Source organism: Solenopsis invicta, chromosome 1 (genome assembly GCF_016802725.1).
Source record: "Solenopsis invicta isolate M01_SB chromosome 1, UNIL_Sinv_3.0, whole genome shotgun sequence".
NCBI classification, from domain to species: Eukaryota; Metazoa; Arthropoda; class Insecta; order Hymenoptera; family Formicidae; genus Solenopsis; species Solenopsis invicta.
Window position 1 is genome coordinate 11,092,257 of NC_052664.1, and position 19,443 is coordinate 11,111,699.

The 19,443-nt window shown below is 33.6% G+C and overlaps 2 protein-coding genes across 7 annotated transcripts; both read right to left on the minus strand.

Annotated features, from left to right (window-relative positions):
• Positions 1–11,927: 11,927 nt before the first annotated feature.
• Positions 11,928–15,480, minus strand: LOC105207088 (homocysteine S-methyltransferase YbgG). 6 transcript variants are annotated; one of them, XM_026132520.2, is made up of 2 exons: positions 15,096–15,480; positions 11,928–13,300 (listed from the first exon to the last, which is right to left on the minus strand). In XM_026132520.2, the coding sequence occupies exon 2, from the start codon at positions 13,255–13,257 to the stop codon at positions 12,289–12,291; it is 969 nt and encodes a 322-aa protein (XP_025988305.2). In that variant the 5' UTR covers positions 13,258–13,300; positions 15,096–15,480; the 3' UTR covers positions 11,928–12,288. The 6 variants fall into 6 exon arrangements, with proteins under 6 accessions (XP_025988305.2, XP_011174840.2, XP_039309926.1 ...); XM_011176538.3 differs by having other exon boundaries at positions 11,928–13,314; XM_039453992.1 differs by having other exon boundaries at positions 11,928–13,340.
• Positions 15,481–15,632: 152 nt separating this feature from the next.
• LOC105207106 (proteasome maturation protein) lies at positions 15,633–17,307 on the minus strand. The gene is made up of 5 exons (XM_026132521.2): positions 17,066–17,307; positions 16,621–16,721; positions 16,445–16,505; positions 16,196–16,371; positions 15,633–16,120 (listed from the first exon to the last, which is right to left on the minus strand). The coding sequence occupies exons 1-5, from the start codon at positions 17,066–17,068 to the stop codon at positions 16,033–16,035; spliced, it is 429 nt and encodes a 142-aa protein (XP_025988306.1). The 5' UTR covers positions 17,069–17,307; the 3' UTR covers positions 15,633–16,032.
• Between the last annotated feature and the right edge of the window lie 2,136 nt (positions 17,308–19,443).

The following is a 19,443-nucleotide window of genomic DNA, read 5'->3' on the forward strand; positions in this document are numbered from 1 at the left end:
AAGTTTCTTTAAATTTTATACATAAAAGAACATTTTTTACTTCTTTCAATAGCCATCTGTGTTTTCCTGTCTGAATAGGCGTCACTTTATATGCTTTTTACGACTATTTACTGACTGTTAGGTGGAAAAAGAATAGTCTTGACCGATATTTAGAAGTATTTTAAAGCCATCTGATTAGTCTGTTTTATCCAAATTGGCTTTATTTACTTCTTATGGTTATTGGCACCCGTTTCCACGCCACAGAACTGGGAACGATACGGCCATCCTTCGCGAATCAATAATGTGTTCGACAAATATCAAATAACAAAATTCATGTAAGAAAGCAAAATCAATGTTAAGAAAGCAAAGTCTGTGCACGAGAACAATTACGTTGCCGATTGTGATGCAATCGACGGGTACAAAAATATGAGTAACGGGCGAACACGTCCGAACACTCCGAACTTGTATGCGGCCCCAAACGGACTCGGCTTTATTTACAAATGGCATGTCGAACAAAATTACGTGTCATTTCCATAGAGATATTACATATATGCCCGTTTCCTCCAATGTGGTTCAACTCAAAGTTCATGTGAACTTCATTCAATTTTGAACGCAGTTTAATCTTCGGTCAACTTGTTTTACTTTCCTTCAATTTTACCTTCGTTCCGATCAACTGAACGTATACTTCGTGCGTGTTAAATCAAATTTGTGTCAAGTAATGTGATTGGTGCACAGCTAATGATTGTGACGGAAAGAGAGAAAGGTTGGGCAAGGTTGAGTAACTGATAGCGTTTTTCATTGGGAAAACTAGTGCGCACTAATAGCGTTTTTCACTGGGAGAACTGGTGCGCACTGAGTGCGCACTCACTACGGGCAACGTGTTTCACTGAACGTTTCGGTGCGCATGAAACCGGTGCGTGCTGTTTCACTGGGAAGGCTAGTGCCGAATTTTTGCCCTTTCGTGCAAGATTTCGGCACGAGCTCTCAGAGACGGTGCCAGTTCAGTGCAACATGGCTGCGCGGGACGCACGATTAGCAATTGCATTACTAGATTTGCTTTCTTCATCATCATCTAGCAGTGATGAAGAAGAAGTATTAAAAAATCCACGGAAAATTCCGAAAATCAAAAATTTTGTTCAGGTGGTGCATAACTTAACGGATAAAGATGTAAATACATCTGTTTTCATTGTTTCTGCAGATTATATTGTATTACACGTGAAGCAATAATATATATTGTATAAATATATAGTATCAATACTACAAATAATTATCAAAATATTTAAGATAGACTTGGTAGTATTAAAATTAGAGAATAAAACGTAGGAAATGCGAGTCAAATGCGGTAGTTGGTGCGTCAATAATATAAATAATAAATATATTTCGCTATCAGTACATAAATGTGAATACAAATAACCCAGATAACATTTTTTGCTGGCAAGTTTTGCGCGCGATGTGCATGCGAACTTTGTAACAGATTTGCATGCGTTTTGTTCGTAGAACGTGTTACATCGTGTATATTGCTTACAAGTGGCTAGCTCATGTATTGTCCCATGTACTGGCAAATTACATGCAGATGGCTAACATATTGTTAGTCGTTTGCTCCCCAGATAACATTTTTTGCGCGCAAAGTTTGCGCGTCTTATGCATGTGAACTGTGCACGCGGTTGCGTGAGTTTTGCCCGCAAATTGGTTATGCTCATGTATTGTCCGATACACCAGCATATCACATGCAAATGGATACCATTTTGCATGTGATTTGCTGGTGTATTGGATAATTATATTTGCTCATAAGTTGCTTGCACCCTGATAACATTTTTTGCGCGCAAAGTTTGCGCGTCTTATGCATGTAAACTGTGTACGCGATTTGCGTGAGTTTTGCCAGCAAGTTGAAATTCTGTAATTTCAGATTGAAATGGGTTTAACAAGTGAGTGCTAACGCCACCGCTAGGCGGCCACGCCACAGGAGATTTTCTCGTGAGTTGAGTGCGGCCACAGGCGTTATATCTAGGCGCCACCGCCGCCAACTCGTCAGCTCATACTTTAATGACACTTTTAGGAGCTGCTTTTTGTAACCTTGAGACGAATATTAGCTCTCATTCTTTTCAAACATGGCGTGTATGTGAAACGCTGTTCCACATAAAATTTTATATTTTTACACGTAAATAACAATATGTATTGTTATTTAATCTTGTACATAAATTAAATATTTAATTCAAATTTTATCTTTTTTAAAATTTTTTTTAACGAAAAGAATTCAAGAAATATTTTTTTTTTTTGTAAACTAAACATTTATTACGTTTACATTAATGTATTCTGTTTTAATAAATCTATTTGGATCCTATTTTTCAATTGGTCTTAATACCGTATTTTTGGTGCAGGAATCCCGATCGATTCAGATTAACTTTTTTTAAATCGGTTTTAATAGCACATTTTCGGCAGGATATAGCTTATTGAGATCGCGCGCAAAGTGTGCTAGCGTTTTGCGTGCATATCGCTTATTGAAATTGCGCGCAAAGTGTGCTAGCATTTTGCGTGCATATCGCTTATTGAAATTGCGTACAAAGTGTGCCAGTGTTTTGCTAGCGCTATGACGACGCAGTTGGATAAGGTTTTGCTTGCGTTGTAGGAATCCCTTTTGCGCGTGATTTGCTGGACGTTTACCCGCAAAATGTTTTCTGGGAACGGACGCGTTTCGACTTTCTTTGAAGTCATTCTCAACGATAATTTTAAATTAACAATTAGCATATATGATTTTGTTAATTGAAAATTATCGTTGAGAATGACTTCAAGGAAAGTTGAAACGCGTCCGTTATTTGTATTCACGTTTATGTATTAATAGCGAAATATATGTATTATTATATTGACGCACCAACTACTGCGTTTGATTCGTATTTCCTACGTTTTATTCTCTAATACAAATAATTATATTATTAATAATTGTATTATTAATTATATTATTATTATTAGTATTATTACTATTACTACTATTACTACTATTATTATTATTATTATATTACATTATTATTATTAATTATTTTTAATCTAATGGAGTCTGTGGTACTTACCAATTAATTTTATTATTTTATTAATTTTATTATTATTTTTATTTATTAATTTTATAGAAATTTATCAATTTCTTTTCTAACATGTGCATTGAATAACCTCAAAAACCAAGATCATAAGTATATACTTACTCTTTAATTTATTATATAAGTCCATTTCAAGCGGCTCAAGGGTTAAAGTTAATATTTCAGTATTTATTCTAAAAGAAATACACAAACTAATCGATCCTTCCATATTAAATTACAAATTTTTGTGATGCTAATGTTCAAAAGGTATCGAATATAATGCGCCATAAAACTGCACGGAAAATGGACGTGTTTAGCTGAGAGTGCAAGAAACTCGCACTGTCAGTGCACTCGGGCAGTGTCGCCTGAACTCGGCGAGTTTCCAGTGCGCACTCAGTGTCGCCCAGTGAAAAACGCTATAAGTGTGCACTCGCCGCTGGCAATTGGACGTTTCGGTTCGCGCGATGACGGTGCCAACGGAAACGCCCAATTACCTGCAGCAAGTGCACATTCAGTGCGCACTAGTTTTCTCAATGAAAAACGCTATGACATTGAAACCGCGGCGGCATAGGTAACGAACTCCGGAAAAAATTTAGCGGCAATAAGTTTTGAGGTAATTAAGGCTCCTGAGTACTCGCCGCGGCCATATTGAAGTCGTGACGTCAGAAGCGAGAAATTGCGTGAAATGACACGTAATTTTGTCCGACATGCCATTTGTAAATAAAGCCAATTTGGATAAAACAAACTAAGCAGATGACTTTAAAACACTTCTAAATATCGGTCACGACTATCCTTTTACCGCCTAACAATCAGTAAATAGTTGTAAAAAGCATGTAAAGTGAAGCAATTGAAACAGGAAAACACATGGGTACATAATTTTGTCCGACGTGCCATTTCTAAATAATGCCAATTTGGATAAAACAGACTAATCAGATGGTTTTAAAACACTTCTAAATATCGGTCACGACTGTCCTTTTTTCGCCTAGCAGTCAGTAAATAGTCGTAAAAAGTACGTAAAGTGACGTCTATTCAGACAGGAAAACACACGGATAGCTATTAAAAGGAGTGAAAAATGTACTTTTATGTATAAAATTCAAAGAAACTTTACTCGCGGTCCATTTTTACGAATTTGGTAAATACGAGACAAGACATGTTTTTACAATGAAACACATAATAACAAAATGACATGCACGATAACATTTCATCGTCAATCTGTCACGTTTCATGTGTATTTGTTCTAATTTTGTCCGCGACGAAATGTCGCTACCGTCAACGCGGAGTTCTCGGCTGAGGAGTCAGGAGCCTTAAGTAAAAAAGTTGAAAAATATTTAAATAATCTTTAATATTGTGAAATATTAAAGATAAAAATTAAAGATATTAAAGATAAATATTAAAGATATTTTAAATTTTATTTCGTCTAAATCCTCGAAATAATTCATACGTAATTTAAATCTTTTGGTCTCTTATTTATATATCTTATTATATCTTCATCATCAGATGACGATAAAATATTATATGCCATAATGACTTCAAAACTAAGAATAAATACAGATGACAACCCAGATAGCACACAATATATATGATAAATATTAATAAACGTTTATCATAAATATTTTTTATAAATATTATAGAAATATTTTATAAATATTTTATATATATGACGAAAAAGATTATAAAAATCTTTATTTAAAATATTGTTAAAATATTTATTAAATATTTTCCAAAATATTTATGATAAATGAAGAATAAATATTTACAAAAATATTTATGTAAATATTTATGATAAATACAAATAAAATAATTAGTGGTATCGTTGCGTAGCTTTTCTTATTCTTTTTTATACTGTTTTGATGTATGTATAATATGTACTATCGATTCCTCTTTACTGTCCTAGTTTACACCAAGCACTTGATACACGCGTACTATTATAGTAATTTTCTATTGAATTATCTTAATTTCGGCAATGAATTTAAAAAATAGTATACTAAACTGGTACAATATGAATCAAGATTATTAAATATATGTATCATGTATACACATCGTCGAAAGTAAGTTTTAATAGAAAGAATTTAATAGAAAGTTACGAGTTATAGTACGCGTATCAAGTGCTCGATGTAAGCTAGGCCACTATCGCAAGTTCCTGGTCTGTTCTTTTCAACTGCATTTGAAGTGAAACTGAAAAGAACATACCAACAGCGTCACGTGAACAATCTGTGGCCGACCGGCGATTGAGCAGCTACTTCCTGTTCCTGTTGAGCCACGTTGAGCGAGCCATGCCGAGGTGTGTCTATATCTATAGAATAGATCTGAAAGCCCTTGAGACCCTTAAGTAAATTGAGTATAATCCATTAGTAATCCTTGAGGAGGTTTAGTACATTAAATAGGCGGTGTATGATCAGAAAGTACCGGGAATTTTTAAATAAAACAAAATAGAGTTAAATTTCAGGTAAATTTATTTTATCTCCTTCAAAATATGATCCATCTGAAGCAACACACATGTGCCAACGCTTGACCCAGTCCTCCATGCATCCCTGGTAGGCCGACGAAGGGATGGCCTTTAGTTCCCTTGTCGCATTCTCTTTGATCTCCTCGATCGACTGAAATCTCTTTCCACGAAGTGGCAACTTCAACTTGGGGAACAAAAAAAAGTCGCACGGGGCCATATCAGGTGAATACGGTGCTTGCTTGATGGTATTTACTTGATGTTTGGTCAAATAATTCAGTACAATTCGGGCTCGGTGCGATGGTGCGTTATCATCATGCAAAATCCAAGAATTGTCGGCCCACATTTCCGGCCGTTTGCGACGTACAGCATCTCTCAAACGCTTCAAAACGGATAAATAATATTCTTTGTTGACTGTCTGGCCCGGTGGAAGGTACTCATAGTGCACAACGCCTTGGCAATCGAAGTAAACAGTCAACATCACCTTCACTTTTGAGCGGCTTTGACGCGGTTTTTTCGGTTTCGGCTCGTCTTCGAAGCGCCACTCGGACGATTGTTGCTTTGTTTCCATGTCAAATTCATAGACCCATGTCTCGCCGCCCGTAATTATCCGTTTCATGAAGGTTGGATCACTTTGGGCTTCAGAAATCATCTCTTCAGCAACTGTCTTTCGGTGGTGTTTTTGCAAGAAATTCAGATCCTTCGGAACGAGCCTGGCTGCCACGCGTCTCATACCCAAAACATCAACCACAATATGCTGTGCCGTTCCATATGCAATGCCAAGTTCACTAGACATCTCTCTTAAGCTGGTATGACGATTTTCAAGCACCATTTCTTTCACTTTCTTCACGTTTTCATCAGTGTTCGACGTCGATGGACGTCCGGAACGAGGGAAATCTTCCACCACTGTACGACCACTTTTAAAGTCTTTATACCACTCGTATGCTCTTGTTTTTGATAGAGCAGATTCGCAAAATGCTTTTTGCAACATTTTCAGTGCATCGGCACACGAAATTTCGTTCGCAACACAAAATTTCAAACAAACTCTTTGTTCAACAAAATTATTCATGGTAAAATGCGGCAAAATAAAAAAAGTTGACTGATGTAAACAAACAGGCAGACACTAATGATCGGATGGCACTAAAACCTGACAGATGTGCGTCTTAAGGTCGTACCAACATAAGAAAAAAAAATAAACCGGTTCCCGCATGCGCGGTACTTTTAAATAAAAAATTCCCGGTACTTTCTGATCATAGGGTATGTCGGGTATATATATTCCTCAAAAAAATAAATTTAAGAGAGTTGTGGCGCCTGAACTTTGTCTGCCGGCGGCGTTTTTATTGATATCTACGCACGAATTAAGTCTCAGAACATGTGGAAGGAATCTTTGAATACCTTTCCCCGCTAACGTCTAACCGAGAATGATAAGAATTGCAATGTCTATGTATATTAATATTGTAATTATAAAATAATAAATAAAATTAAAATTAATTTATAATTTTTAGTTGGATTCTACTATTCCCAATCAGTAGACAATGTTTTTTTAAATATTTAAAATACACAACAATAAATATTTAAAAAATATTGTTTGCTGATGCAATTTTTAATACTAAAAAATTTTATATAAATTTAATAAAAAAAGCAAAATTTTACAAATCTTTATCATAATAATTAATAAACATTTTCAAAATATTTACCATATTATTTATCATAATAATTAATAAACATTTTCAAAATATTTATCATAATATTTATCATAATAATTAATAAAGGTGTTCAAAACATTTACCATAATATTTATCATAAATATTTTTGAAACGTTTATGATAAATATTTATAATCAGTCCAATCTACGGCCATAAAAACATTTATTAAATGTTTATGATAAATGTTTATAAAATATTAAAATAAATATTATAAATATTTAGTAAATGTTTTATAAATATTTTGTGCTATTTGGAAATATGCATACCTTCAAACAATCTCAAATGTCGGCGTTTTGCGTTGTCTTCTGCTTAAACGCCGATCAAACCAATTAACCGGCCAAAAATGGGCGTTCAGAGTGAACGCCGTTTAACTAATTTGAACGTTCAGTAAAAACTTGGTGGAACGCAAAATGTCGTTGATTGGAGTTTAAACTGGGTTCAAATCTTGAACCACGTTGGAGGAAACAGGCATTAGCGGGGATTCACACCTTAAGTAAAAGCAGAAAACAGAAAGCAGAGTGCCAATTAAAACTTGCGCTGGTAGTATATAGTTCAAAATTCTGCTACAGACTGTACCTGTTTACTACCAGCGCGAGTTCTGATTGGCTCTCTGCTTTCTGCTTTTCCGCCAAGGTGTGAATTCTCCCTTAGAGTAGAGGAGCCATAGATGGATCTGTAAGTGGAAATGTTCCCCCGTTAGAAAGAGAGAAAAGATAGGACCTATATTCTTGTCTTTGTTGTACTAGCGCCATTAAGAGGGGAAATACATTTAGAAGGCTAGAAAAAAGGCAATTTTCAAGAATTTTTTAAATTAAAATTATTTAATCAATTGTTTCAAAATTTGATATATTTGTTACTTTAACTTTTTAGTACATAATTTTTTTGTTAGAAAATATAAAAATTGTAGCGCTGCAAACAAAAGAGGTAGCAATGTGAGTTGTCAATCGGCGTATGTACAACCTAGCTCCTGTTGTATTGATCTCAGATGGACAGAAAATTTTTTTTAAGTTAATAACATGTATACGCTCTATTTAATTGGCGGAAATGAGGAAAAAATTAAAATTAAAAAAATAGCGCATGTTTGAAAGTAAAATTTGAATTTTTGTTGAATTTTGCAGTAAAAAAAGTACTTTTTGTTTATAATTTTTATAAACAATTTTGATGAAATAGAAGATAAATGTATAGATAAAATGTGTGTAAAATTTGAAGAGAATCGGTTGAGTAGTTTTTGAACAATCTTGTACGCCAATATTGAAAATGACGTTTCGAGAAAAACGCGTTTAAAGTTGCGGCGCACTATGGCACCGAGCGAAGATGAGTCATGTTCATAGGCTCTAACTTCGAAAATACTTGGAATTTTGCTCTAAAATTTCGAGTACAATATTCTTGAGATGTTGTACTTTTATTTTATGAAATAAAAAAATTTCACAGTTTTTTGAAGGTTCTAAATGTATTTCCCTTCTTAAGAGAGAGACAGACTAAAGATACGGGAGCTAGACTCCCGTTTTTTGTCTGTTTTTACCAACGGGTCACTTTTGAGGCTGACTTCTTTACTCTATATGTAATATCTCTATGGTCATTTTTACGACGGAATTCGGGTCCACTTTTGCTACTTTCTGAGCATGATGTTCGGTCTTCTTATCCTACTTCATGCGTAAAGAGTTAAAGTGATGCTATAGTGACAGAACTCTCTCAATGTCGATACTACAGATTTTCTTCGATGGAAAGTCGAGCAATTCGCGGCCGCGCGCATGGCGAAGAATAAGCAAAACAGCGCTAAGGTCAGGCGAATAGGCTCTTTGTCAAACGTATTCGTGAAACATTATCTGTTCTTGTCTTCAACTTCAGCGCCATCTGATGCCAGATCTCTTAACTACCACGTTACATAATTACTGCTGTTATTCGTCAAATTAATTCCACATGTCAATTTACATATGAAATTTTCAGAAAAGAATTTCTCTTATACTAAAGTTTCCAGGCTCATTTTAAAAGCACAGAATTGTTCTTTGTTGAAATTCTCAAAGTGCCAACTGCTTATTTTATACATACAAAGTCTTAAATTTCTATATGCATACCAAAGTTTAAATAACAAAATTATATTTTTTATATATATATTTTTTTTTTCGTTTTTTATATCAAATTGTAGCCAGCACCTTTATTATTGTTTTTGTATTTCATTCTGTAAGAGAATTTTTCAATCCGTGTCTTTAATAAAAGTATTTGCTTATCCGCGTATACAAACGACTCCAGCATCTCCTTAATAAGAATTTGAGAATGTATTTGATAAAATAGTAAATGTATCTATAAAAATATCCTTTATTTTATTGATTCTTAAATACCGAGATGGAATCTTTCGTAACTCCAAATTTAATAATGTTTATACACGTTTCATATATTATTTATACAGTGTTTTTATACAATTTACTCGAGATTTTAGGTTGTCTGTTTGTTTCTCTCTCTCTCTCTTTCTCTCGAATTCACATTTACATTTTAAAGTTCTTAAAACTTATATCTTGGTAACGACGCTGGACGCTTGTAAACAAAGCATGCTACTGCCATGATGTAAGAAGAAAGATGAAACAAGTAACCAGATGCGCAGTAGACCATACTCTAGACCAATCAGAACTGGGTTCGAATTTTGAGATTCAATATGGCTACGGCTCCGATACTGGGATGTATTTATACTTGTATTTATACGTGAATTGGAGAAATTCAAAGCTACTTAAAAAAAGAAGAACGTGAAGGTAAGGTTGAGACTTTGTACATTAATGAAAATTGTGATAATTGTTATTTCAAATTTTTTAAACTTGGATTAGAAGAAATTTGGAAAGTTATAAGAATGAGCTTATGTGTATGGCTAAATTGTTGTATTTCATGTTTATTGCAACAGTGATTTGTGTTAAAGATAATAAATTTCAAGTATTTTTACATTTTTATATTTATTTTTTTTAACAACATTTACATTTTAAGCACGTGTGACTATATATGATTGTTTCCTATTTAAATTGCGCGGATATATTTGGACCCAAATTTATTGGCTCGTCACATCGAGCTACGTCTCTTACCGCGCATCGAGTCGCCGACGATGCGCGTTGTTTCACTTTGTTTTTTACAATTCATGACCGTGATATTGTAATTCTTCTTTACCGGAATTCTGTAACTCTTAACAACAGTTTTGGTATCATTATACTGTCATTGCAATTTACATGCAAATTTATAATATTAATGCAAATATATATTATTGACGAAGAAAATACTAAATTGTTAAAAATTAGATTCTTAAAAAACTATCCCAGTACAGATATTGGTTTTTAAAACTTACCCAGATAGCCAAATAATTGCAAGTTGTCGACAACTTGTCACAAATATTCATATTAGTTGTCAGCAAAGCAACAGAAGGGGGTATCCTCTTACCATTATGTTCTTGCCAGCAATAGTTTTTAAAATATAATACCAGCAAGTTTCCAACAACTTATCAGCATTATACTTATTACAAGTTATAAATGGGAATTGTTGCTCACATGTTGCTGTCATGTTGCTCGCAGATTGCTATAAACAATTTTCAAAATATAGTAATGGCAAGTTCTAAACACAACTTACCACAATATAATAACAAAGATTGACTTCAATAATTTTTCTACATCTGCTCGACAGTAAAACTCAGCATATTAATACTAAATTGACTAAAACATTTTTGTCGCATTAAATAAAAGGCAACGTAATAGCAATTAACAAGCAATTTCATCTGCGCGATGATTTGCTTTAGATTGAGTTATCAGGTTTTGCTATCTGGGTTAGATTTATAATATTTTATAATATAGGTTTAAGAATGTTCTGGGCTATACAATCCCGGATAAAAGTTACTTAAATTTGAAATTGATCAAATTCTATATTTTTATAACTTAAGACGTGCACCATATTTGCTCGTATCATGTATGGCCTAGTTTACACCGAGTACTTAATACATGTACTAACTAGTAATTTTCTATTAAATTATTTTAATTTCAGCAATGAATTTAAAGAATAGTATACTAAGCTGGTACAATATAAATCGAGATAATTAGATACATGTATTATGTATACACACATCGTCGAAAGTAAGATAATTTAATAGAAAGTTACAAGTTAGTACGCGTATCAAGTGCTCGGTGTTAACTAGGCCCATAGGACTTAAATAATGCCAGTTAACATGATATTTGACACTACAAATGAATATATTTGTATATTTTGCAATTTTTGCGATCGTCGGCACAAAACTTGGACATGAATTTTACTTGAAATCAACTGTAAGAAATAACAGAACTAAACGCATATTGATAACATTTAATGTATATTAAATATCGAATGATAATTGAAAATCAATAAGATAAATAAATATCATTAACATAATATTTGCACTTTATACAAGTCAAAGTAGAATGCGGTTATGTAACCTATTCGGAATTTTGTGTCATTGATATCTTAATAACGAATTAGTAAATCGATATAAACTTTTTTTCAGAAATATATATTGCTCAGTATTTTATTTACTCATAAACAAAGTTTCAGAATATTGGCAATATTGCCAATATTCTTGCTGCTTCTTTATAATTTCGTTGACATAAGTGGAAATGTATTGCTACATCATAAAAATACATACAAAATTTAAAGTTGAATAACTCGTAAACCAATTAGAGAATCGGTTTCAGATTTTAAACATGTATTCAGATAATAAATAGAAACGATTTATACAATTTTCAATTAACATATTTTAAATTTATTATCAATTTAATATGTAATTGGTTAAATATCAAAGCAAGAACGAATTATAATCAACCGCTGCTAATCAATCGCTTATTAATGACCCAATACATTGCTGTGTATTAAACGCCACATGTGACGGCATCCTAACTTATAAAATATGTTTACAAAGTTTATTAGAAAATAAAAACAATAAATGTGTGTGTGTGTGTGTGTGTGTGTGTGCGTGTGTGTGTGTGTGTGTGTGCGTGCGTGTGTGTGTATATCGATTTATCAACGTAGTAACTATAGCGCAATCGTGTATTGTAATATACGTAAAATGTTTCTTAGAGAGTATAAAAGATTTAATTTATTATGAGATAAATCTTGCTTGATATCGAATCACTTCTGATCGAATCGTTTTAATGTCCTCCGCGAAAATCTTGCAGCAACCGCCGATGTAACGAACCCCCAGGTCCAACCATTCTGATATGGGCAGATTAAGGGAATGATCATCTGGAACCGCAGTCCATTCACCGGTCGCCGAACAGCTTCCGCCTCTGTTGGGATACACTACCAGAGGAATGAAATCCTGCTTCGACGACGCGTTTGCATTAATATTTTTCAACAAGGGAGTCACATGCCTGGGATCAATGCAGTTCACGCCGACCGCGATAATCTGCAATGGCAGGGTGCGGTAACAGTGCACAGCCATTTCCTGGAATACACTGCCGTCCGATATGAACTTATCATCTCGGCATGAAAACGAGAGCCAGGCACGAGCGTGTGGATACTCTTTCAGCAACTTCAGTAAGGCTTCTGCTTCTTTGATACAGGGTATAGTTTCCAGAGCTAGCAGATCGACACCCGCGTCTAGTAATGCCTTAACGCGCGGTCTGTGCCAGTCCATCAGTTCTTGCTGGGACATATTCTTTCCATAAGAACCGGTATATTCAGATGCGTTGTGCAGGTAAGCGCCATAAGGACCGCAAGATCCAGCGATTAAAGGTCTCTGCTCAGGAGAAATGTGCTTTTCTCGGGCATATTCCTCTACAGCTCTCTTAGCCAAGCTCACGGCCGTGGTGAATAGATCTAAACTTTCACGTTCGCTTGTATTCAAATATCTCATCATGCCAGGTAACGACGCTTGATAGGTGTTAGTCTCGATAATATCGGCGCCAGCGCGTAAAAAGTCCAAGTGCGTGGTATGTACAGCATTGACATTGGTCTTGAGGAAGCGTGCCGTCCATAGCGGATCGCCGTCGATCTTAGTGCCCACATGCCGCGACAGCTGTCCAGAGAAGCCGCCGTCCAAAATCTTCACGTGGGTGCCATTCATCATCGTCACTAATACCGGTTAACACAGCGAGTGTTCGTGACCAAATCTGTTTGACATCACCTATCAAAGATTGCGTTCTAATATCTCTATAAGCACGTAATATTAGTTTTATATTAAATAATTTTGAAATATATTAAAAAATGATTATATGCAATGTCCACACCTGATAATATTATATGGATATTATATATGAAGAAATAAATATTATTTATTATTTTAAATAATTGCGAATATTATTTTTAAATATAATAATTACGAAGTTTATGAGTGTTTTATGCATAATTCACATTAATTTTAACAACATTAATATTTGTAGAACATTTTCATAATATTCCACAAATATTAAAATAATATACCATGAATATTATTTAAAACCGGACATGTAACATTAACATAATATTTTCATAATATTAAAATAATTAAAAATATTGAATAATATTATAGAAATATTATTTTAATTTTTAATAATATTTATCTAATATTCTAGGAATATTGTTTATATCGTGTTTTTTCTATATAAAATCATTCATACATATATATACAATTAATACATATTGTGTGTGCATATATGTGCGCGCGCGCGTGTATGTCCGTCCGTCCGTGTGTGTGTGTGTGTGTGTGCGCGTGCGCGTACGTAATATCCCTACAAGCACACAACATTCCTAGAATATTATAAGAAAATATTAACCCTTAGCTGACACACTATATCAGCTTCGATATTTTGCCAAACATGGATGTATAACATCACCCGACCATTTTCAATTGCATATATCTTTATATGTAATGCATAGAATTTGAACACTTTTTTAATCAATACGCCAGAAGGTCAAGAAGAAGAATATGTAAAAATTGAGAAATTGAATATATTTGAATTATTCAGAAGAGAAGAAAACGTACTCGCGGATTTTTTTTTAATTTATAGTTTCGAAAAGAAAGATTAAAGATTTTTCCAATGAATTTCGGAAAGTAATCAAACATATTTTAAGAAAAAAATATTATTTCGATTATTTTCAAAAAGTATACATTTATTCTGCAAGGTAAAGTTAGGTGATTTCTCAACGTAAAAAACGATGAGTTGATAGAATAAAGATGCTTTCCAGCCATTTTCCAGCTACACAAGTTGACATTATGTAACACAGTGTTTACTAGTGTAAAAGAGAAAATTTTAATTGTCTTACTCACACTAATGGACACAGTGTTACACAGTATCGACTTGTAGCTGGAAAGCACCCTAAATCTTTCGTTTTCATTTATAAAACTTGAAAAAACATAAAATACAATATATTTTATTATTTTTTTCTTTAAATGGAACATTTGCAACAAATTTTTGCAGTATATTACTTATAAATTAATTTATCACATTTTAAACACTTGTACGATGTTTTTTAATCAAGGGTAGACGAACATAATAAAGCATTTTTTTGGTTTGGCTATTTTATTTTCTGACAACAAATCGTAATGATCTTGTATTTTAGGAATGTCTATATAACCTAATTGTAAGAAACTTTTAATTTGTACAACATCGCGAAGAAGTGAAACAATGCGTCAGAAATGGCTTAATGAGATCTATAGTTAGATATGTAATCTCATATGTAATCTTTGCGACATTTTTCCGGATTATCTTTCAGTAAATTATAAATTATGAATATAGTTTACGTTAAATATACTATAAAGTAGTAAATTCACATCAGATGAAAAATTCTCTGACCTTTTTTGTACCTGGGGATTATGTACGTAATTGTCTAGCTTGAATGGCTCTTTTTGAAAAATATACAAAAAATTTCAAAAAGTAATTCAGTACAATATCAGGTATTGATAATTGTTCAGAATACGGACTGCACCTTCGATTTTGACGAAATTATGCTCATTCGACGCGTTTTCAATCAAAATGAACGAATCTAGCGGAAAAAATGTCGCTCTGCCCCACGAACCGAGATATCAAGCGTTAAAGTTGGCGATTGTACAGGTTAGAATACCTGTCATCTCGGCGTAATGTAGCAAACTGAGCATGTGCTGCGATAAAAATGTGCATGAAATTTGAAATGTCTCTTCATTAAATCACTGCCACATCTACTACACTTGAATGTATTTGCCAGAACACTGTGTTGGATTAAAGAATTTATTAGTTTTTGTGCTATGCAGATTTTTTTATTAAGGCATTAAAACAATTTATTTTATAAAATTAATTAATTAAATTAATAGATACATCCCACTTACAAATAAAAATCTTGAAACAAGGTCTACAGATGTACTGCTCCTTTCCACGCTAAGGGAAGTCCACCCCATTCCTACCCTCACTCATCTAGACATTTAGACACTTTTTACATAAATATTTAACATTTATAACTAAAAAAAAAGAAATTTTAACAGTAATTTCGTTATTTTTTATTTTCATCTTAATTTATTATCTAGAATTACTAGTTTACAATTTTCTCACTTAAACATTTTGTATATGTATATATTTTCACAAAGCACAAAAGACAGTGAAAAATTCGACAGATGTAAATCATTTGTTTTTGTAAAAGAATATATTTTTGTCATTTTCATATTTATGAAATTGAATGCCTTTCTTAAATATACATGATTCTCATTGTAAACACGTGATATTAAATGTATTAAACAATTCACATTTAAATTACTGCTATTAAAACATTGACAGAAAAAAAAGGTTTTATATATTTCATTTACAAAAATTATAAAGAATTAATTTATTAACAGTTATTATTAAGTTTATATAAACCATTTTTTATTAAGACAAAATTGTTGCAAACTTAAATTTTACAATATTCCAAGTTGATTTTCTACAACAGCATGTGGCTGTCCCATCTGTTCTCTGAATTCCGGTGTATTGAAGATATCTTCAAATCTATGAATAACAATATAAATAAAAATTGTTAAATAGAAATTGATCTATCAATGCAATACTAATCATTATAAATACCGTATATCTTGGTCTTGCCCAAGCAAAACATCTCGCATAACATTAGACGATGGCAAAAATGGAAGTCTTCCAATCTTTTCAGTGGCTTTCAATTCCATTGTTATACGCAATGGTGCATGTAATCCTTGAGTATTCCTAAGCAAAATCATGTTCATGCGTTCTTGATTCTTTTTATACTGAAACATAAATGCAATTACAATGTGTTGTTCAAAAATGGTCCATGTTAATGAAATACACAATAAACTTTACGTTTCTTTCTGAAGCTTCTAAAGGATGTGCCTGACCAAGACTCTGTCGGGTTGCTGACAAGCTAAACAAATTAATTCTGCTTTAAAATTGAATTTTTAAAATTTATGAAATAGTGACAATTCTGGCTTAAATTAATTATTCTAATACATTAACTAATTCTCATAACTTTTTCATACCCTGATACCATAGGATTAGATAAGCCATAATTGGTTCCATTTTTAATCTCAAATTGCTCGGGTACAGCAGGTTTAGGTATGATTGATGGCAAACCGAAACTCTAAAATTGTAACAAATGCAATGGATATTATATTTTTTGTGTCAAATCCAGTTTTTTCCAAAGTTTTCCAGTAGTAAATAAAATTTGGCTTGAAAACTGCACGTAACCGTTTATTTTTACAAAACAAAGCACAAGTATAATTTACTATTTTTTATCACTATTGTGGATAACATTAATAATTTACGATGTAGAAAATCCATAGTAAAATAAACAGTCAAAATCGACTGTCATTGTTACTATAACCTGTCCGTATACAATGAATCGTACGTAAGTTTTATATAAAACTGATAACTAAAATACGTGTTATATATATGATTAAAAAAAAATTCTATTGAGATTATTACCATTTTATCGCCCAAAGTTACGACAAAAATCACAAAAAAATTGTCCAAACAATTCCAAAACGACGACGCGTCAAGAAGTCAGGACAAGTCAGGACCTTGCGAAAACTGCAAGAATGAGGTTAGGGATTTTATCGTGTCACGGCGTTCGTAAACTCATAAAATTTCGATGATTGCCGTACCAAGGTTAGGGCCTATCCAGACAAAAGCGAGAAGCATACTATACAGTCGTGTTCATTAGTCCCGGTCTACAATAGATTAGTAAGCCTTAAGCCGTAAGAAATTGATTAATTATAGTTGAGTATAAGGAGAATATTCGACCATGGTTGATCAGTCCTAGTTAGAGAATCTTTAAGAGAGAGAATCGCCAAGGGTAGTCACCGACTCTGTGATTGGTTGGCGGAAATGTGCAGATTTTGCATTGCGACGTCAATGCATTGGCCAGTACGCATCACGCGGAATCACCATCGACATACAGACAATACGAAGAACGTTCGTTCTCTGTCTATTAAGTCTGATTGGTTGCTGGGGCCACAACAACCAATCAAACTTAGTAGACAGAGAACGAACGTTCTTCGTATTGTCTGCCTCTCACTCTACGTGTCTTTCTACCCCCACCACGATCATCAGCAGTCCATTCTGTATGTCGATAGGAATCACCGATGGTTCCTCGCGACGAAGCCTGTCACGCATTGACGTCGCAAATGCAAAATCTGCACATTTCCGCCAGCCAATCACAGAGTCGGTTACGTGACCCTCCTTGGCGATTCTCTCTCCTGTAGCGGAATTCTGTAACTCCTTAGCGACAATTCGGTATCGTTACAGCGTCGTTGCGCAGATATTATATATACATGGTAGAAAAGCTGCGCGATGACACGTAACGATATCCCTAGCTGTCGTTAAGAGTTACAGAATACGGCCCCTGGGCCCGTATTCTGTAACTCTTAGGGCCACTTTCACCAACGCCGATTAACTTAATCGTTGATTAGTCTATCGGAATTGACCAATCGCATTTGTCGTTTTTACTTAACGACAAATACGATTGGTCAATTCCGATAGACTAATCAGCGATTAAGTTAATCGGCGTTGGTGCAAGAGGCCCTTAACGATAGCTAGGGATATCGTTACGTGTTGTTGCGCAGCTTTTCTACCATGTATAATGGCTGTGTTCCGTTTTTACTGGCAGTACTGAAAATTTATAGTTCACGTCACATATACTATACATTTTCAGTACTGGCAGTTAATATCGGAACACAACCAATATGTGCGCAACGACGCTGTAACGATACCACAGTCTAGATATACCAGTTTCGACACTCCACTTTTTTTGATGGGACAAATTTCCAATGCGCATGCCTCAGTTTGTACAGTGCGTTGCATTGATGCCTAGGGTAGAGTCCTATATAAAGAGAGAAGCGACATCGAACCCCCATCACAACCTTCAGTATCCAATTGAGTTCTCCACCGCCATTTTGGGACCGCTTTAACGTCATCAAACACCATTCGTATCATTCTGCAAACAGCTGTGGTCACAATATGGCAGCTCGCTTAGCCAATCAAGTATCAATCAGATTACCAATCAGAGCTTCGGACATCAATGGCGCTTCTCTCTTTATATAGGACTCTAGCCTAGGGTACCGATTTTAAGGACCATGTTTCTTTCTTGATTATTTTTATGTTCATGACTGAATGCTGCGGTAATCGTTGGCAGCAGCATTTGGTCATGAACGCAAAAATAACTAAGAAAGAAACGTGGTCCTTAAAATCGGTACCCCAGGCATCAATGCAACGCACTGTACCACAGAGAAGATGGCTGCTCTTACAACTGTATATCATAAACGAATTCCAAAACTTCGATCACAGTCAAAAACACAAGACTAAAGAAAATAACATCAAGTAAACAAAACGTGTTATAAATTATTATAAATTATATAAATTATTATAAATTATTATAATTAAAAATTAATAGAAATATTTAACTTTAAAATTTTTTGTTAGAGTTAATTAAATAAAACAGTAATAAATTAATTTATTGTATGCTAATAAAACAAAATAATCTTTAATGTTATTTAAAAATTATGTAACTTAATAATAGTATAATAATAAAAGATTTAGTTTATTCTTAAATAACAATAAATTTTATGACAAAAAGTTATTCATTTATTACATAAGATACGTACGTTTTTCAGTAAGAGGCACACATTTGATACAATTTGAAACAGTTAATCATTTTATCCTTGTTGTTTGCTAATGTTGAAATAATTTACACTGTTACACTGGGTAAATTTGTTTTTTGTGGAACATGCATAATTCATCTATAGCTCATAAAGCATTCAAATGTAAGCGCGTGTACAATTCTCAATGGTTGTGTTCCGATATTA

What these genes read in the sequence shown, in the direction of transcription:
- LOC105207088 (XM_026132520.2), bottom strand. Translation starts at nt 13,257, where the DNA reads ATGATGAATGGCACCCACGTGAAGATTTTGGACGGCGGCTTCTCTGGA.
- LOC105207106 (XM_026132521.2), bottom strand. An exon ending in TAGAAGCTTCAGAAAGAAAC is followed by an intron (nt 16,372 to 16,444) that starts GTAAAGTTTATT and finishes TTTATGTTTCAG; the next exon opens with TATAAAAAGAATCAAGAACG. An exon ending in GGGCAAGACCAAGATATACG is followed by an intron (nt 16,121 to 16,195) that starts GTATTTATAATG and finishes TGTTATTCATAG; the next exon opens with ATTTGAAGATATCTTCAATA.